Source organism: Cydia splendana, chromosome 16 (assembly GCF_910591565.1).
Source record: "Cydia splendana chromosome 16, ilCydSple1.2, whole genome shotgun sequence".
In the NCBI taxonomy this organism is placed as follows: domain Eukaryota; kingdom Metazoa; phylum Arthropoda; class Insecta; order Lepidoptera; family Tortricidae; genus Cydia; species Cydia splendana.
The window spans coordinates 18,935,699-18,956,665 of record NC_085975.1 but is presented as its reverse complement, the minus strand read 5'-3'; the positions used below and the strand labels follow the sequence as shown (position 1 = coordinate 18,956,665).

At 38.8% G+C, this 20,967-nt stretch overlaps 2 protein-coding genes across 3 annotated transcripts; one reads left to right on the top strand and one right to left on the bottom strand.

Moving 5' to 3' along the window:
• The first annotated feature begins 1,411 nt into the window (after positions 1-1,411).
• Positions 1,412-9,548, top strand: LOC134798410 (glucose dehydrogenase [FAD, quinone]-like). Of its 2 annotated transcripts, XM_063770827.1 has the most exons (4): positions 1,412-2,175; positions 2,598-2,751; positions 7,054-7,169; positions 7,971-9,548. In XM_063770827.1, the coding sequence occupies exons 1-4, from the start codon at positions 2,000-2,002 to the stop codon at positions 9,397-9,399; spliced, it is 1,875 nt and encodes a 624-aa protein (XP_063626897.1). In that variant the 5' UTR covers positions 1,412-1,999; the 3' UTR covers positions 9,400-9,548. The 2 variants fall into 2 exon arrangements, with proteins under 2 accessions (XP_063626897.1, XP_063626898.1); XM_063770828.1 differs by lacking the exons at positions 1,412-2,175; positions 2,598-2,751 and adding an exon at positions 4,536-4,636.
• On the bottom strand, positions 9,394-20,801 carry LOC134798138 (glucose dehydrogenase [FAD, quinone]-like). Its single transcript, XM_063770475.1, has 5 exons — positions 20,779-20,801; positions 18,853-19,012; positions 11,879-12,040; positions 11,250-11,397; positions 9,394-10,727 (listed from the first exon to the last, which is right to left on the bottom strand). Exons 1-5 carry the CDS (start codon positions 20,799-20,801, stop codon positions 9,421-9,423), a joined length of 1,800 nt encoding a protein of 599 aa, XP_063626545.1. The 3' UTR covers positions 9,394-9,420.
• Between the last annotated feature and the right edge of the window lie 166 nt (positions 20,802-20,967).

The window sequence follows — 20,967 nt, the reverse complement described above, 5'->3', positions numbered from 1 at the left end:
CGTTTTAAACGGACGACCTTGGGAGTCCGTTTAATTGAATCCGAAGCCAGCAAGTAGCCTTCCAGCCGAGTCATATATAGTGCTTTTCTCAAAAATGGTGCAAGAAATATAAATATCATAGAAATATTTTACAAAAGCAACGTTCTGACGTATATATTTTCACAGAAAAAAGTAGAAACAATTGAAAAAATTAGCTATGCCGCCTTTTTATTTTTTTTATAAAAAAATAGTAGTGTATTTTTCTGCCGAAAATACGCCAACCTATTTGAGACAGCTAAATAGTCGCGGTACTAATTATCTGTTTGGCTGTTTAATGGGCCTGTGCCTTCATTTGATATGGCCATTTTAACTTTTAAAAAGTTTGGAACTCGACAAATAATGGAATTTGTATGCAACATTGCAGTCCCAAAATCGAGACTGCAATGTTTTTAACTTTTTAATTTTTGACTGACCATAAACTACGCGCTTCGCGACCTATTTTTTAAACGGCAAAGTCGACTTTGCCGTCCATTTTTGAGAAAAGGTACTATATCTACTGCAAAATATTGCAGTTGCGTTACAGACCAGACATTTCTTTGCGAAGCCAATAACAAAACTATTACGTGTAAGAGTGTACGTCATTAGGAGTCGATATAAGGCATTAGTGTGGGAGTGTCCGATACATGTTTTATTGCTCGCAACACGCTCGAGGCGCCTGAAAAGGTCGCTGGGCAATTGATGCTTACGTCCGCTACCTTTGCGGCAGGCGCGCCAATTACTTCAACAAATGGAATTTTAACATCTAGCCAAATAACAATCGTTTTAGAAAATGCCAAGCTTAAATAATGTATGGTAATGGTTTGCATTTGTTATGTCGTTACTTTTTACTTTTTTTCAAAAATAAAAAATTTTATTCAAATATTCAAAATTAGAATTTTGATTTGATGTGTGACATTCACCCTGGACTATATTTACTGTAAATCTTATTTAGGTTTAGCTTGTTAGAATTCGCCAAACTTAATGAAAAAAGCTAATCGCTAAACACCAGCGTGGACTAAAAATCTATTATACTAAAACTTTTAGTAGGTACATACGTAGTACGAAAAAGAACGTAATAATACGTAATTTCTATTTGAAGAAAAAATACCGGTATTATTACGTTCTATTTCGTACATACTTTGGTTTACCTTGCCTAAGATGAAAGATAAATAAAGATAAATATTATCTAATATTAAAAATATTGGGCTATTTAGGGTTTTTATAAAAACCGGTTCCGAGACTTCCGAGCCCAGGTCTATTGTTTGCTAATTGTTATCATTGTCCTTCTAGACTCGTACAGTATGTAGCATTCTTAAATAGGTTTCGCTATTATGTTGACAAAGCTCGACAAAACAAATTAACACATAGTTTATGAAAGAACAGAGTGTTAGTTGTAAACAGACAGACAATGGCGCTGTTTACAGTTTAGGCATTCCGCCGTCAGCCGCCGGAGGCATTTCCCGGTAAAAACATGCACGTATCAGACGCTCTTTTTGCGAATCAAATTAAGATATTTTTTTTTCTGGTGATAAATACGGGACCCCACGCAATTTTTTTATAACAAAATTAAAATTTCATGTGATAGTTGAAAAATTAAACTCGGACGTTGAGATTTGAAATCGAGTTCCAGTTTTAAGTGCATAGAATTACTTAATTTAAGATTTTTGAAGAAAATTTAAATATACCAACAAAATAAGTAATATTAGATATTTTATATTTTAGGTAATAATTAAACGTAATGTCGTACTAACGAAATAATTAATAAAGATACTAAATTTTAAAAATCTAAATAAGACAACGAATAGTGCAATATTGTACGGTTTGTAGTTTTTAAAGAAATCGGGATTCAGTTTCATTCAGTGTTACTATGAGGTGCTAATAGAAGCCAGGAAAATGAAAATGACATGGCAATGAAAATATTGCTATATACCTATGGGGTTTACAAATAAAGACAATTCGAAAAACACGCAGGCCTAGTCAAATGCAGAAGAGGAAAAAGCGAAGAAAAGATGCAATGAGCTCGAATATAACGGATGAATTGTGTAAGGTGTGTGATGGCAGGATAGAGTGTGCTCCTACTGCGATACTTCTCATTTCCCTGGTGCATACGTTGTATGGGTATATCGGCCCGAAGCCAGACTACTTTGGAAAAAACAGGTAAGTAATAGTAGCTGTTTTATTAGTAATTTTGTTAGCCTAATTCGTAATAAAAAGTATAGAGTGTGCTCCTACTACGATACTTCTCATTTCCCTGGTTCACATGCTGTATAGGCATATCAGTCAATATCATCCTGATTACTTTGGGACTAACAGGCAAGTGCTTTTGTTAGCTTAATTCGTAATAAAAGTATAGAGTGCGTTCCTACTGTGATTGTTTTAATTTCCCTGGACATATAGGTTCAAAATTTTACTAGGTACCTACTATGGGAAGACTAAGTAAAAAATATTGGTATTAGTCTTATAATAAAAAGAAAATATGCTGTAATGTGTGCCCTTTCGCGATCTTCTGACAGACTAATATCATCAGGGCGAACTGGTTATCTGTAGGCCCCTTAAGTGAGTCGACACACTTGTTTCAGAGCTAACCTAACTCGAAAAGAAAAAGCGCAAGAAAAGTACCCGCAGTCAAGATACCAGGAACCTTACAACGTGGAATACGACTTCGTGGTAGTGGGCGGGGGGACGGCCGGCTGCGTCGTGGCTAGCAGGCTGTCGGAGAATAAAAAATGGAAGGTAAGAGGGTTCAAGCCACGAGGGTTAACAAATTATCAGGAACCTTACAACGTCGAATACGACTTCGTAGTAGTGGGCGGGGGGACGGCTGGCTGCGTCGTGGCTAGCAGGCTGTCGGAGAATAAAAAATAGAAGGTAAGAGGGTTCAAGCGACGAGGGTTAACAAAATATCAGGAACCTTACAACGTCGAATACGACTTCGTAGTAGTGGGCGGGGGGACGGCTGGCTGCGTCGTGGCTAGCAGACTGTCGGAGAATAAAAAATGGAAGGTAAGAGGGTTCAAGCGACGAGGGTTAACAAAATATCAGGAACCTTACAACGTCGAATACGACTTCGTAGCAGTGGGCGGGGGGACGGCTGGCTGCGTCGTGGCTAGCAGGCTGTCGGAGAATAAAAAATAGAAGGTAAGAGGGTTCAAGCCACGAGGGTTAACAAAATATCAGGAACCTTACAACGTCGAATACGACTTCGTAGTAGTGGGCGGGGGGACGGCTGGCTGCGTCGTGGCTAGCAGACTGTCGGAGAATAAAAAATGGAAGGTAAGAGGGTTCAAGTGACGAGGGTTAACAAAATATCAGGAACCTTACAACGTCGAATACGACTTCGTAGCAGTGGGCGGGGGACGGCTGGCTGCGTCGTGGCTAGCAGGCTGTCGGAGAATAAAAAATAGAAGGTAAGAGGGTTCAAGCGACGAGGGTTAACAAAATATCAGGAACCTTACAACGTCGAATACGACTTCGTAGTAGTGGGCGGGGGGACGGCTGGCTGCGTCGTGGCTAGCAGACTGTCGGAGAATAAAAAATGGAAGGTAAGAGGGTTCAAGCGACGAGGGTTAACAAAATATCAGGAACCTTACAACGTCGAATACGACTTCGTAGCAGTGGGCGGGGGGACGGCTGGCTGCGTCGTGGCTAGCAGGCTGTCGGAGAATAAAAAATAGAAGGTAAGAGGGTTCAAGCGACGAGGGTTAACAAAATATCAGGAACCTTACAACGTCGAATACGACTTCGTAGTAGTGGGCGGGGGGACGGCTGGCTGCGTCGTGGCTAGCAGACTGTCGGAGAATAAAAAATGGAAGGTAAGAGGGTTCAAGCGACGAGGGTTAACAAAATATCAGGAACCTTACAACGTCGAATACGACTTCGTAGTAGTGGGCGGGGGGACGGCTGGCTGCGTCGTGGCTAGCAGACTGTCGGAGAATAAAAAATGGAAGGTAAGAGGGTGCAAGCGACGAGGGTTAACAAAATATCAGGAACCTGACAACGTCGAATACGACTTCGTAGTAGTGGGCGGGGGGACGGCTGGCTGCGTCGTGGCTAGCAGACTGTCGGAGAATAAAAAATGGAAGGTAAGAGGGTTCAAGCGATGAGGGTTAACAAAATATCAGGAACCTGACAACGTCGAATACGACTTCGTGGTAGTGGGCGGGGACGGCTAGCTGCGTCGTGGCTAGCAGACTGTCGGAGAATAAAAAATGGAAGGTAAGAGGGTTCAAGCGACGAGGGTTAACAAAATATCAGGAACCTTACAACGTCGAATACGACTTCGTAGTAGTGGGCGGGGGGACGGCTGTCTGCGTCGTGGCTAGCACACTGTCGGAGAATAAAAATGGAAGGTAAGAGGGTTCAAGCGACGAGGGTTAACAAAATATCAGGAACCTTACAACGTCGAATACGACTTCGTAGTAGTGGGCGGGGGGACGGCTGGCTGCGTCGTGGCTAGCAGACTGTCGGAGAATAAAAATGGAAGGTAAGAGGGTTCAAGCGACGAGGGTTAACAAAATATCAGGAACCTTACAACGTCGAATACGACTTCGTGGTAGTGGGCGGGGGGACGGCTGGCTGCGTCGTGGCTAGCAGACTGTCGGAGAATAAAAAATGGAAGGTAAGAGGGTTCAAGCGACGAGGGTTAACAAAATATCAGGAACCTTACAACGTCGAATACGACTTCGTGGTAGTGGGCGGGGGGACGGCCGGCTGCGTCGTGGCTAGCAGGCTGCCGGAGAATAAGAAATGGAAGGTAAGTGGGTTCAAGCCACGAGGGTTAACAAAACCTCCACACACACACACTTCGTTGGCTCAGCGACCCAAAATGAGACTTGGCCTCCGACACAAGACAGCGCCACTTTCTCGGTCCTGTGCGACCTCTCGCCCATTGTTGACTCGAAGTTCGCGCAGATCCGCCTCCACCATGTCGCACCAGCTATACCTGGCCCCTATTTCACCAAGTACGACAGGTACGACAATTGTCAAAAAATGACAGACCTCTGTTTCACCACACCGACATTTGTCAGTGACGCATGTCGAGTGACAATTGGCAAGTGACAGGTGACAATTTCGTAAATTGTTTTGTATATAATTTCATATAAACATGACAGGTATTTTGGTACAATTGTCCATCTTAAATTGAATGACAATTATTTTGTGAAACAAAGGTAATTTTTACTAGTCGATATATTTGTCAATTCTTGACAAGAGATCGTTAGTTGCTTTCAATGTGCCGTGTTGTCATCACTAACATGATATTGATTGAGATCCCAACCCCATCTAATGCAGCGTATACCTACATTATTTGTTGACAAGGCGTGAAAGCATTATTTTTTTGTTACTTTTAAGTTATTTTTTCTGCAAATGCAAAGTGCAGTGACGTCAAAGTAGAAATCTATTCGTACCTGCTTTATATATTACCTCTGTTGCTTTCGCAGAGATTCATTTTCTAACCAAAACCCTAACTTTACCGTTAGTGCCCAAATTCGCCCAAGTAAATTATGAAAAAAAAACAATACCTACCTAAACGTACCTAATTTCGCTACCGGTCCCCAACGTAATCAAAACTATACTGAGACTTATTCGAAATCCAAATCCTAAATGTTGAAGTACTAAACGCCTTCGTAGGCAACAATTACTATTTATAGTGTTATTATGATTTCATGCTTGTTAAGAAGAATTTAAAAGCGATATAAAGCGATTTTTATTTGTACCCTAAAGGCTTACAATTAATTAAATATAAAAGATTGACAATTGTAACTAAATGCCTGTCAAGTTTATAAGCACTTCTATACAAAAACAGTTTACGAAATTGTCACTTGTCACCTGTCACTTGACAATTGTCACTCGACATATGTCACTGACAAATGTCGGCTTGGTGAAATAGGGCCCTGAGGCGTCCGATAGGCGGCAAAACCTTGGTATGTTACTAACAATTTTTTTCATCACACATGCATGCGCCATGAAAATACTACTTATAAAACGTTACACCAACCACATCCAAAAAAGTAGGTATTAAATGAATGAATGAATGAATGAAAAACTTTATTTCAGGCAACTAGTGGCCCATAGATAAATAAATACCTTAAACTAGCATACATATTATAAAAAACAATATAATTTAAAACTAAAAACTACAAAACACATGGTTGCGATGTATTGCGCAACACCGAAGTGTCAGGGTACCGGGTACCGGCCGCGGAACCGCCGGGACTTGAATTGGAACCCACTTGATTAAATATTTATGATTCAAAATCATTACTTAAAAGCCAACATGAGAAAACAACTTCAAAATAGCAATTACATTGCCACGCTTGTGGATAAAATGCAACTTTTACATAAATTCTTGAAAGAAGCCTTTACAAAGTAAGCCTTGACAAGAAAATAATTCTCCTTTGTGATTCCTCTGAGGGCAGAAAAAACTATCTTTATAAAGATCCCGTGACCTTCCATATGCACTCGAGAATCGGTCGAGGCAGCCTACCGAGTGCTTGAGATTATCGCCACTTAACGTTGCCCTGTTAAGTGGCGACGCATGCGAGAATTAGTTCGTACTTTAAGTAGAATGAAACTCTTATAAATTAAACGAATACGCTAAGCATGTTATCAATCAACTATACGAAAAAAAAAACCGACATGCTAATGAAAGCAAAATGCCTGAGTCAAAACGTAGACTTTCGCTACGTTTCAGTCAATTAGGTACCGTAAAACCACACATCAGCCAACTATAGTTCCGTTGCAATTATAGTTCACAAGTGCAATACGAAATTAAATATTAATGTCATTTTTGGTTTTCTCTGAGTTTATTCTTTCATTTAAGTATAAACATAATATTTTGCTATAGAACTACTTAAATCATTCATATTCATATTCATATTTATTTATTTATTTATTTATATTCAAATAATAGTCACACCTTATATGTTTATCGAAGATATTCGAGTTCTTTTTGGACCATAGTTGGAAGCTTTTGGTTTTACGGTATTGCAAAATCTCTTTTAAAACACAGTCTCTAAAGTTAATTTTCCATTGAAGGTGTTACTTCTTGAAGCGGGACCCGAAGAGCCCAAGATGGCGCTGATCCCCGGCCTGACTAGCGAGTTCCGTGGCTCAAGCTTAGACTGGAATTACAGCATGAGGCCTAAGAAGGGGTAAGTCCTTTAAATATGCAGGCTTTGTGAGGCGGGCCGTCTAAAAGACAAAGATGGTGCCGATGTTAGGCAAGCTTGGACTAGCAGGAAGGGGTAAATTACCGTTAACTTTAATGGGATGTTTTTCTATATTGTGTTTGCTCTATGGTGCTATGCTAAGATAGTCAAAAGACCATACCGTATAACTAACCAACATAGTCTTAAATCTTCCAATTATATATAATAGTCCGACCATACTTGGACCATACTTGTAGTACCTACTGGATAATAGTTGGGTGGTTTACGGTAATCGTAACATGCTTGATGAAGATGAATATTATTATGTAGGTCAATTTAACAAACTTTAAAGTTAAAAATTGTGCCTATAAAACTATAACTAAAATATTCTACAGGAAACGTTAAAATACCTATGACATATTTTGTGGCAAACCAATCCTTCAAAAGACAGATAATACCCAGTTGTAAACATATCGTGTACGGCGTTCGTAATATCTAATCCAACCAGTTAATGGACATTTAATGTCTATCTCGACGTATCATCGCGTCGATTTTATAACACTCACACGCAAGCAGTTGTTTTGAATTTTCAACTTCAATACAATTTAAGTATTAAACGACAGTTTTATAACAACATAGTTTTTGATTGTTATTACATAAACTATTATAGATGAGCTAAAGATAAGTCTTTCTAATAACTATATCATGTAATCGACACGGACGATAATTGCGACATCATCAGAATCAGAGCTACTAACAGAATCGGTTTCATTTAGAATATACATATTACGATCCCTTTCTCAGGTTCTGCCGCAACCGCGGCAGCAAAGGCTGCGAGATCGTCCAAGGCCGCGTGCTGGGCGGCACGTCCACGATCAACGACATGGCCTACATGCGCGGCAGCCCCGCCGACTACGACGAGTGGGCCGTCATCGGCAACCATGGCTGGGACTTCTCTCACGTCCTCCCCTACTACAGATACTCTGAGGGCAACTACGACAAGGACATCTCCAAGAATAAACTCTTCCATTCCACACAAGGTCCTCTAGATGTCGGAAGATACCCATATGCTGATTATAATGTCGATGTTCTGCTAAGCGCGCTAAATGAATTAGGGTATAATTATACTGATATCAATGGAAGAGATCAGTTAGGCTTCATGAGAATACAAACCATGTCGTATTTCGGAGAGAGAGTCAGCACGTACACAGCTTTTATTGAAGCTATCAGAAGTCAGAGAACGAATTTAGATATAGTTACGGAAGCGCTTGTAAGTAAAATCAATTTTGTTGAAGGGGACGACGGTTTTAAAGCTACGGGAGTGGATTATATTGTAAATGGTACAAAAGTTAAAGTAAGAATTACTAAAGAAGTTATTTTAAGCGCAGGTGCTATCAATTCCCCGAAATTGTTAATGGCTTCTGGAATAGGTCCTAAAGAGTACTTAGATTTTTTATCGATAAATGTTATTAACGATTTAGCTGTAGGTTCTAATTTTCATGATCATTTGTCAGTATGTCTACCTGTTATAAAGTTGGGGAAGACTGCAACGAGAAAAAAGTTTCCAGATAAATTATTAGACATATCAATGTATTACAAGAAAAGTATCGGGCCTTTGTCAGCAAATTTTCAAGTGGTGGCATTTTTAGAGACAAACGTATCAGACATACTTAATACTGCAGATATCGAAGTAAGATTCCGAGGACATAATTCCAATATGTACTATAGTCACATCGATATGTGCGTATCTCTGTTAACGCCCAAAAGCCGTGGTCAGATCATTCTAAATTCTAGTGATCCAGTGTATGGGAATCCATTGATATACCCGAACTTTTTAAAAAATCCTGCAGATGAGAGAAAATTGCTGTATGGAATACAAGAGGTAGTAAAGCTTTTTGACACTGAAGTATTCAGAAGGGCAGACCTAGAGTTTGACCCACGGCCCATATTGAACAACGAATGCCAAGATTATGAGAAGGTATCTGATGAATTTTGGCTATGTATCATTCGCCATTTTTCGAGCCCTTTACATAATTATGTCGGCACGTGTAAAATGGGCACAGTGGCCGATCAAACGGCAGTGGTTGATCAAAAATTAAAGGTTTATGGCACAAGTAACTTGAGAGTGGTCGACGCATCTGTGATTCCAAAAATAATAAGAGGTTCCACTGCAGCTCCTGTTATTATGATTGCTGAAAAAGCAAGTGATTTAATTAAAACAGATTGGTATTGATTTAATTGTTTTATTTCTAATCTATCGCTTGTTAAATGATAGACCTTTATTTTCTTTCCAGTCTTTGAGTAGCATCTTCGAAGCCTTTTCCGCGATCATCATTGTTGGTGCAAATAAACTACCACGAACGTGTGTTGGCATGACAGAGGCATCTACAATCCTAAGGCCTTCTATGCCATGTACTCTTAATTGAAAATCAACTACAGAAGTTGTGCTATTTTCACCCATTATGCATGTTCCTATGGGATTACCTAAAGCTTTGGTATAATGTCTCGCGATACAATTCCACTGTTCTCTATTCTTTAATCGATCGCATGGGAACAAATCTAACGGCGCAAATTTAACCTCATTCTTTTTTATTTCTTTAGTATCAAGTATTTGTAAAGCTATATCTACGCTATCTATTAATGTATCTAAATCTTCGGTCTCTTTTAATAAGTTAGCTTGTATAATCGGCCGACCGTATTTAGGATTCCTCTTATTAAGCGTAATCTTTCCTTTACTCTTTGGCTTAAGTAAAATGGGATAAACATTAACTAGATTATAATAAGCCAATGGCAATTGAGTTTCTTCCGCTGCATGTACACTGACATTGTTTAGCAGGAATTTATCGCTTCTTATAAAATTTCCTTCTAAACTTAACTCTACATCTGGCGCATTTTCATTTTCATACAACTGTATAAACGCTGACAGCTGATTTATTCCCCTGGAAGCTAAAGTACCGCTCCTACTAGCGAACCATCTCTTGAAATCATTAATAATGTCATTATCACTGACTGGTGCGACATCACTTAAGGCAAAAGATAGTCCCCCAGTCGTGACTTGATCTCTATAATTCAAACCAACAGGCAAATTCACTACTGAACTGACATTCAGCCTCTTCATTTCAGCTTTAGGTCCAATTCCAGACAGATGTAGTAACTTTACATTATTAATCGCTCCAGCGGTTAAAATGATTTCTCTCTTAGCGTATGCCGGTCTTTCCTTTCCCTTTTCCATTTCGTAGTATACTCCTTCTATAGTTTTCTCTTGTTTATCAACGACTATTCTAGTAGCCGTGGCTCCAGTCATAACTATGAGATTCTTTCTATGCCTGACAGTTTTGAGGAAGGCTGTGTTGGTGCTGAGCCTAGTGTTGTTGGAGACGGCGAACTGATTGAGGACGATGGCTTCAGCAGCGTTGGTGTTTATGTCCAAGGTCCTAAGGCCCATTTCGGCGAAGGCCGTGGCGAAGGTCTCGATGTATTTGTCGACGTACTTGAACCTTTGCAGACGCATCTCCCCTCCGCGGGAGTGGTAGAAAGAGTTCATCAATACGTCGTAATCACCTGGAATTTGAATACAAGAAAAATCTAATTTGTGTAAAATTAGAATACCTACGACCATGCTAAGTTTGCACAGACTTGGCAGTAACAATGCATACATGGGTGGATGAACTTTTTTGTTGTTATTTTATCCCGTCAGCCAGGAGATAGTAAAGTACCTAAGTAGATAATCCACTATGGAAAGGGTTTATAACAGCCATAAAAATGTATGTATGGTAATTTTAAATACCATAAAATGGGAGTAGCCCAGGAGAACGTAAACATGGCAACGAGTACTAATACGAGTATCAGTTCAGAGTGTTATTGTTGTTAGTTCAAACTTCAAATGCCTTTGAAGTGACTGTTATATTTTTGGACAGACGCCAAATTTTTTTACGTCTTGTAAAAACTTGTATAAAAAAACGCTACAAACACTAAAATACTTTGTGTATTTAAATTTATTTTTCAGGGGCTTGTAGATAGGTCCGGCTAGGTTCGCGTGACTATTAACCAGCCAATCCAAGGACCTCCATCATATGAACTCACCATTATCTTCCGAAGCCTTAAAATACTCCATCAGATTCCCGAACTTCCAGTCCACGGCGCCTATAGTGTCCTTATGCCAAGCATCGTAGTCCACCTTGTGACCTCTAGTGTATTTCATGTCGTTGGTGACAGACGACCCTCCCAGGACCTTATGGAAAATGGCAGATTATAATTTTATAACCTAGGGAGTAAAATATTTTATCTACATTCTACATATCATAAACCCTTTATGATGTTTTAAAAAACCGTATTATACAGCTGGCTGGCTGGCCAGCATAAAGATAAATTATTCCGTATTTTTCCTATACCTAGTTATCGTAATAATGTGCTGTTTTCCTGGATATTGATAATTTTTAACAGTGTAATCGCGCTGGCTAAATTTAGTAATAATTAAGAAATAAGGAAAAAATACTAGTGTTCGTAATATCGGTCGGGACACGGGATGTCATAGTCCATGTTCTGTCTCAGTTAACCAACCTTTCCCGTGCTAACTTCGCAGCTTCCCCCGGGCCGGGACAGGCAGGAGAAGTTGTTCCGCTCCGTCCGGTAGTTCCACAGGATGGGACGGTAGTCCTCGGTCGGAACACCCGGGATGTCATAGTCTATGTTCTCTAATAGTCTTAACCAACCTTTCCCGTCCTAACTTCGCAGCTTCCCCCGGGCCGGGACAGGCAGGAGAAGTTGTTCCGCTCCGTCCGGTAGTTCCACAGGATGGGACGGTAGTCCCCGGTCGGGACACCCGGGATGTCATAGTCTATGTTCTCTTCGTCGCCCGCTTCAAGTAGTAGGACCTTTAAGTAAAGTTGCTGTTTAGGCGGTTAAGTTAGTCTGTTTAGTTTTTTGCGCTAATTGATATCTGATTATTTGATAATTGAAAATTGCTAATTAATTTGAAAACCAGACTTCTCTTTGCGGCCTAGTTAATTAGGCTATTTTAGGCAATGTTTGAGGAGCTGTAGCGCTTAAAAAAAAAGCGAAACATTCATTCCCATACATATAAAGTTAAAACCCACGGAGGGAAGAGTCAAGTACGTTTGTATTCACAAATGCCACTCCACTTATGTACCTCTTAAAGATTTGGGTAGGAACATTTTACTAAAACAGATTTTAAGAAGTGAAGGTCTGAACATGCTTATAGGGGTCCAGTAAGAAAATCGGTTTTGAAGTCTAGTGACTTTATGAGAAATTTCATTCGGTATCGTGACGAGCGTTCGCGTTTGAGTTATGACTATTTTTGTATGGGATTTTGAACAGCGCGCCAAGCGGGACTTTTTGGAAACTCAAAAATCCCATACAAAATGACTGACACAAGCCTACGTCATCATGCGACAGCGCTATATGATAATATGCGATAGCGCTATATATAGCGGCCATGTTATTGTGACGTAGGCCTGTGTCACTCTGGGAATCGAAGACCATGTTTTATTAGACCATGCGAAAGATTAAACCTTAACTCATACTAATAACGTTTTGAACTTTTGACCCATGGAAATGAATCGATTGACATGTTCTTTATCTAAATCGATTCAACAATTTCGACGCTAAGGAATGGTTGGATCGTACATAACAGTACCCATGTAGATACAAGCATATATGTACAATACACTAATCCAATACAAACAAATTGGTAAATATACAGGGTGGCCAAAAAATAAGTGCATTCCCGTTGCCAGGGAGGTTTTGAGATTATACTGAGCAACTTTTACTATGGGAACAACCCCGAAATCGAGAAATAAAAATTTGGCTGATTCATACACATTTTGGCTGGTCCGTTTTCTATGGGAGGGTAATTTTTTATTTCGCGATTTCGGGGTTGGTCCCATAGTAAAAGTTGCTCAGTATAATCCCAAAACCTCCCTGGCAACGGGAATGCAGTTCTTTTTTGGCCATCCGTGTATAACCCCTACCCATATTACGTTTGTTAGTGAAATGATGATGTGTGTACAAACCCTGAAAGCAAAGTCAATTGACATGAAAGGATATCGAATTGCAATAAGCTGAAGTGGTGCGTCACATGATCGAGTGATATGGCCTGATAAACGATCATTGATCTATAGGTATTCTATATTGTACAATATGCAAGTATACCGGGTGGGCCCTGTAACACGAGCAAATAATCACTACACCTTATAAAACAAAGTCCCCCGCCGCGTCTGTCTGTTTGTGTGTTTGTATGTTTGTTCTCGATAAACTCAAATACTACTGAACGGATTTTCATGCGGTTTTCACCTATCAATAGAGTGATTCTTGAGGAAGGTTTAGGTGTATAATTTGACCCTTTACCGCATACGAAGCCATATATGGCAGATATGATATTCAACTTTATTGACAGCTAATAAAGTTCAAATTTCAACAAATATTTTTTATTACATGCAGTAAGGAGTTAACCCGTGCGAAGCCGGGGCGGGTCGCTAGTTAAAACATATATTGTAGGTACTCCTCAAATGATAAAAATTCTGTTTCAACCCGTATAATTATGTTTCAAAAAAAATCCCGAAAAACAAATATATTATTGAAATCCGTAACTGATATAGATTTTTTTTTGTATACAAGTAGGTACGTACTCGTATACACTCGTATCGTAAGTACGCGTAGGATTATAATTCTGTAACCCGTATTTATCCAAGTACTTCAACGTAAGTATAATAGGTACTAGGATTTATTTAGCAGGCCTAAATGAACCCAAATTGGAGTTAATTGGAGTCAACGTGTGGAGTCACAATAACATAATTTTTTATTTATTTAATATTTTATTTCGGATAACAAGATCCATACATATCAATAATAATGATCATCAATAATAATGATTATAATGCGACATTCTTCAATAAAATGACACCTACTTGAAATCATAATAATGTCAATAAAATCCATCTAAGCTAACTCTGCACCGACTTTGAGGCCAATTCTAATGTACATTTGGCATCAAAACGATATCAAATGATGTCAGTTAGTTATCATTCAATCGTGCGTCTCGCTCGCGCAAATACATGGTGTAAGTATTAGGTACGTTTGGAGTTGGAGTTTAGCGACGAATTAACGACGGAGCAACGTAGTTATTTATTTATTTTCTTTTAAGGTTCATATGGAACAGACTATTTAAACATTTCTATTCAATTGCTGAAAAAAACCTTGTTGAAATATATATTGGACGCTCTGTATTACCCACACAGAAAATCAATAGACCATTAGACATAGAAGTAACTTATAGAATATTTAAAATGTTGTAACAAGAAATCATCTCCTGCCTCAATAAAGTTTTTTGTAGGGTTTTATGTTTTGTTCTATAGGTAGTTGTGTAATCGGATTTTAGCTAAGCTACGTTGCAAGATTTAGCCGTTGCATTGCTTACAGTATACAGCAACGTTCTATTAATACAAGGAACTCCGATAAGTGCTGACGTCACAACACCTGGCTATATTCAAGGTTGGAAAACCTATGCAAAGGTTTAGCTTCAGTTATTTTTAAATACGTCACAGGACTCTGATTACTTTGTTATCTCCATCCATCTTAGATTGTGTACTATAAGGGTGGCTGAAAAATAACTGCATTCAAGTTGCCAGGGAGGTTTTGGGATTATACTGAGCAACTTTTACTATGGGACCAACCCCGAAATCGCGAAAAAAAGACCTCCCATAGAAAATGACCAGCCAAAATGTATGAAACAGTAAAATTTTTTTTCGCGATTTCTGGGTTGATCCCATAGTAAAAGTTGCTCAGTATAATCCCAAAACCTCCCTGGCAACGGGAATGCAGTTATTTTTTAGCCATTCTGTATAAACGGGTTCTGTATACCGAAATGTCAAACCATTAGGTACTCCATTCGTACGTACATCATTCGTTAGAAATTTAAGGTTTAAAAAAATTCCCTGCCTGCAACTTTGTCCACATGTACCTACTCGTAGGTAAGTTCTGTCCGTTCAATACCGACCAAAAAACCTATGTCGTTTTAACTGCGTGTTCATTATACTTAATCCGTTCAGCTGTTTTTACGTGACGGAGCAAATATACAAACTTAGGTTCATTTTTAACATTAAGTTAGCCTCTGCAAGATAGTTTTTCCTGTCTCAGAGTCTTTATACAGAGTGTACAGGAGGAGTGTGATTCAGGAGACGTGAGCAGGACTAACACTGCGCATTATGTAAATTATAAGCAACTGTTTCATATCAGTATTAGTGAGGTTAACGTAAATTTACTAGTCGTGCTGAAAAAAAAAAGTTATTAATTTATTTACGACATGCATGCTGGTCACCCTAAAATTAGAATACTAAACTACCGAGATTCTGTGTCAAATTGAATGTCATCACTGTCATCACGGTCTGGTTACTTTTGAAAACTCGTATCTCACTCAAGTTTGACAGTTTATTTTCTTCGTAATGAAAATGCTATCATTACGGTTAAAGAGGTTTTATGTTTATTAATTAGGTCTTTTAGGGTGACCATGATTGTAGGGGATTAAATTTGCCCTCACCAAAAGGTTAAAAAATAGGAAAAAGTGTGGTTGTTTCACCTAAATACGACGGTGATCGATCAATTATCAGTTACTGAGTGTGCAGGATTAGTCCTGCTCACGTCTCATGAATCACCCTGTATACCTATGTTGTCCTGTCATGTCTGCCGACAGCCGATTTTGGAAGCGCGGATGCAATGAAAAAGTAGCCGACCGAATATGGCTCAACTGTACGTGGGTTCAAATTTGGACTTGCAGGCGTATGATGGACGAAGTTATTCACGTGATATGTATATGTAAAGCACTTGTCATCTTTTAACACCGGACGATTGAAAGAGACGGGCAGTGTCATTATCACGCTGTTACGTTGATAAGTGTTACCATCATAGCAGTTAGTTGATGTTGTATACCGTTATGATTGAACATTTATCATAGGATAATTATATATTAAAAGGAAAACATAATTTAATATTTTTAAGCCACCTTGCAAACATTTAGGCATACGATGTTTCAAATAAAGAAAAAATAGGAAACTCGGCTGCCTCAGATGAGAGTCAAATTCGCAATTCAGTACGGATATGATGGTCGTTCTTGTCTACGTGACAGCGTGATAAAACGGTGTCCGTCACTTTCTATCCCACGGTGTTAAAAGGTGACATATTTTTTATCATGTGGATAAAGATGGATAAAGCTATCCATAATACGCCGGCAGGGCAACCATCTTACTATTTTTATAGATAAATTACCGCCCAGGATTAGGATTTTTTGGGTGATGTCCGGACTTTTGTCTAGATATTCCATTTATCATAATATATGGCTACCCTACTTACGGTTGCTATGCATCGTGCAGATTAGCCTGAGCACGGCTATAACCGCGAAAATCGAAGTTCGCAAATTGCGGGCTGTTTTCTCTGTCACTCTAATTACGCTTTCATTGGAGTAAAAGAGAAAGATGCCCGCAATTTGCGAACTTCGATTTTCGCGGTTATAGCCCTGGTTCTTTCAAGTATCTCGCCGCCAACCAGGCGCCATCTTTGATTAGCCAAAACACGCCCACGATCTCGTCTTTTATAATTAGCACTCAATTAAAATGTTTCATTACAGTTCGCGACATATATAGTAGCTATGTCATTGGTATGTATTTACCTACTTTATGTACTTAGATTTACTTATCTACTTTTATTATTCTGACGTTTCGAGTCGCGACATTACGTGCAGAGTGCAGATGCAGACTCATATACTTAAATAGGCAAATAAAAGTAAGTGGATGTACAATTGTACAAATTTAAATTATATTATAATTAATTAGTGAATGTATTTTAATTAACTAAAACTCAATTTTGGCCTGTATGTCGTAAATATTTTATTTTAACCTTGGTATTATTTTAATTAATTTTAATCGTGGTAGGTAATACATAAATTTTTAACTTTCGCCCACAGGAATTAAAATTGGCCAATTACCTAATTGGACCACATTTTAATAAAGTTAAGTTCAAACGTATTAAATAAAGCGTGTCTGTTAACAATAATACTATCATGGCACGATTTCGACAATTGGATCAAAAAAGTTCGTGAAAACCGCTGACTTTTCTGTGGACATTACTAACGTTAACGATTAGGATACATTTTAGAGATCATATTTAACTTCTCCCCCCACCCCTCCGCCAAAACTTCGCTGATATCGACTTGCCCATCGGGTAAAGTAGTTCTTAAAGCAGTTTGAAGGTATTAGACAGTCATTAGGGTATAAACACTTAAACTAAACGAAAGCAGCACCGAAGCTTGTAATATATTAGAAGCAATTGACCTTCGAACTAAGGGCTCGTCACGACATTTCATTGACCTTTTTAAGGAACATGACTCATTGGGCCTTTAATAACTTTACAGAGATGAGGTGAGAACGACTTAAAATTGAAATACACGCAAGAGCAATAGAAATCTATTGGGAATTGGGAAAAAGCAATAGAAACAAACAGAATCCTCGTGTGAACGTTACTATATTAGCACTTACGAGTATACTACTAAAACGAGATCCTGCAATAAACCGTACCCGCAAAAAACTGGACGTCAGTGGGAAACATGCTCTTACCTACGTTTCCTATTGAGAACTGTTTCTCTGAGAGAATTTAGCGATAATTCATTTAATTATGAGGCGAAATCTTTTCTCGCGGAGCTGGGGCGTCGCCTGCAGGAGAGACGTCTCGACCCTCGCTCCGGGTCTTCCTAGCGCAGAGGTTGTCCATCGCGGTAACGCAGCAAGCGTGATGGGCACCTTTGCATCGGGGGCGATGCGGCTTGGGTTGTTTGATTAGTTTTTATGGGTTGGTTTAGGTTTAGTTGTATTTAGTTAAGGTTACTACTGCTAATTTATTGCATTGTGTACCTAAGGTACATTACATAGGTATATTATTCATTGTGTTGGGTTTTACGAAGACCACAAAATGTTATTTATATATGACTGTAATGTTGCGGCAAGTAAGACGTTTTCCTCAAACTATAATGAACCCAGTCTATTTATTTTATATAGGTATTAAATTTTTCACACAGGTTGACAGTATGATACCTTGACACCAAAGCACTTCCATGATCGGAGACATAGGAGACATTACCATTAACGCATTTACATAATAATGGCTAACGTGCTATAAGCCTTGTGAAAACAAAAAGCATGTGCAAGTTGTGCATCTTGGTGAAAATCTATGCTCTATGTGGACTATATGATCATTATTATTGTGATTACTTATATTTATCTATTTTGTAAACTAGCAGTGATATGATAATTAATCTTGTGATGCAATCACTAGTGGGTGGGAAAATCATCGATAATTGAGTTTATCGATTTAGGAAGTCCCAACCTGTCATACGGCCCGATTCGAACTTTAAGATACGTCAGTTATTTAGTAGATCTAGAAACGATATGGCGGTTTTTTGGCGGAGGGGTCGTGTGACTCTTTAACGGCTCGGCCACGACATTGAGCGACTTGGACGAGCATAGGTTGGAGCGAGATACAGCGATCGGTCATTTCGTTCCCTTCCCACCTATGGTTGTCGCTGCCGCCGTCGCCAGTCGCGTAATGTCGTGTCCGAGCCGTAAAGCTTCAACTGAAAATGATGAGGTGGATGTGGTGGAAACCACAGGATGGTGATGATTACTTTCCACTCCTGGACAGCAGACAGCCGGTTAGCCAGGATACAGCCAGCAGTGCCTCCGCCGATGATGATGAAGTCGAACACGCTGTTCCTGACGTCCAGCTCGTCGGCCCGGGTCCTGGTGGCTTTGCTGAAGAGGTCACTGCTACAGGACGAGACCAGGCTGGAGAGAGAGGGAAGGTAAGAAAGTTGAAAAGAGACATTTTAAAGGTGTGCCTTGTATAGCGTGTTAAGAATTCTTGACTTGTTTCCGGCGCCTTTATTACGTAGACGTGTAGTTGCATTATTCCCACTACATCGCCGTAAAAACTACGAGGATGAATGTATTTTAAACGTGAAACAAAGTACGGGAGCGCCATTCTAATCCCTAATAGATATCGTACTTGAAATGTATATTTCCTGATTGGAAGGATATGTTTCAACACAGTTTCCTCCCGACATTGAACAGGCAAAATGCTTCCTCGCGACGATTCGTTTTTAGATATCGACAAAAACGTGTACCTAGCAAAAAGTAGTAGCCGCTCCCAAAAGATCGATGTTATATACGCTCTTATTATAAAACGTCGTGCCAAAATAAAATGTAACTTTGCGAAAACATTTAGGTACGTAACATTATATCTATAAGGTGGTGGTACTAGTGCTCGACATGCTAATGCCGAAATGACTTCTCGGAAATTTTTAACTATGCATGCATAAACGATTGGGACATTGTTTAGGCAGGTCTGTTATATTGTATGGAAGTTGATAAGGAACGACTGAAATGTTGGCTAGGTAGTAGTGCTGCTGAGTTTATCTGTATTAAGTATGTATTTGTATGTATAATATGCATGCAAATACTGCAGGTAGCTCACAATATTAAAAACAAAAACGATAAGTCTGTCGCAATAATTTCTCCTATAGGTATAACGGTTTGAGAAAAGCATTATAAAAATATAGATTTATAAAAATGTGCCGACTCCTAATTGCACGAAGTTTTTATTATTATTTCATACCTAACCTAACCTAGCAGTGATAAAATAAAATATAAATAAATGAAATGTAAAACAAACAGTAGTGTTATATGCTATTCGACCCTATGTGTAGGTATTCCATTCCCAATAAAAGCAATAAAACAAACGTGATTCTCAAAATCGACACTCAAAAAATTTACAAATCTAATTCTAAGATCTAAGAGATGTGAAAAAATTCTAAACATTCTTGCGCCAGACAAGGTCGATAGATCAAGGTTAGGTTTTTGTACTCTCTACCGTCTATCTATGTACATATAGGTTTGTATGTACATACATATGTAATTCAGTATGCAGGTATTTTTGCCCTACAAAATGTGGACGTGAAAATGTTTTAACTTGCTAGGCTTTTGGTCTTTGTCACAGTTTAATTATGCTTATTTTTTCTTTTATTAAGTAAACGGCAAATGGTGGTCACATTTCTCCATTTATATGATAAAGTCAAAAGTAAGTAACATAAAACTATCACTTAAATCAAAAATTGGGGAACAGGTAGGACAACAATATCAATGCAGGCAAAGAGAATTTGAAATAGAGGAGTATTGTATTAGGTACATATTTATAATAATATCTTTCGACACAAATGATTAAAACTTTTGGATGGAACCATACCTTTGGCCTATCCTCGAGTAGATGGCGATACTTTTTGACATTTAACAAATTTAACACATATCAGTGAAAGAATAAGGATCAATGTCAAATGGCGTTCTAAACGTTTTAATCATTTGTGTCGAAAGATGGTAATAAATGTACTGACTACATAATTTACTTTGACAATATTCCCCTGGTCTAAATTCTCTTTGATGTAGGTACTGATTAATACAGAAATTAATTGGTTTATAGACAACACAATTCCCTCTAATGAGGGCGCCACTAGACGGATGATGTTCTTAACAATAATTTATTATAAAACATTACTAACCTTAATATAAATAGAATCTCCATGTTCACTAAATCCAAGTGCGTATATTTCCCAACGGCGCTTGCAAATGGAAGTAACGCGTTGCGGGCGGCGTGGCGGGTTGCGAAAAGGATGCGTTTGGAAATAGGATGTGTTTGTCAGTTTGCTTGTAAAAGGGTTCGGTTTGGTAATTATTGATGGTTCATAAAA

What these genes read in the sequence shown, in the direction of transcription:
- LOC134798410 (XM_063770827.1), top strand. Translation starts at nt 2,000, where the DNA reads ATGCAGAAGAGGAAAAAGCGAAGAAAAGATGCAATGAGCTCGAATATA. An exon ending in GACTACTTTGGAAAAAACAG is followed by an intron (nt 2,176 to 2,597) that starts GTAAGTAATAGT and finishes CACTTGTTTCAG; the next exon opens with AGCTAACCTAACTCGAAAAG. An exon ending in AGCATGAGGCCTAAGAAGGG is followed by an intron (nt 7,170 to 7,970) that starts GTAAGTCCTTTA and finishes TCCCTTTCTCAG; the next exon opens with GTTCTGCCGCAACCGCGGCA.
- LOC134798138 (XM_063770475.1), bottom strand. Translation starts at nt 20,801, where the DNA reads ATGGAGATTCTATTTATATTAAG. An exon ending in CTGCTGTCCAGGAGTGGAAA is followed by an intron (nt 12,041 to 18,852) that starts GTAATCATCACC and finishes CTTTACTTAAAG; the next exon opens with GTCCTACTACTTGAAGCGGG. An exon ending in TAAGGCTTCGGAAGATAATG is followed by an intron (nt 10,728 to 11,249) that starts GTGAGTTCATAT and finishes TTCAAATTCCAG; the next exon opens with GTGATTACGACGTATTGATG.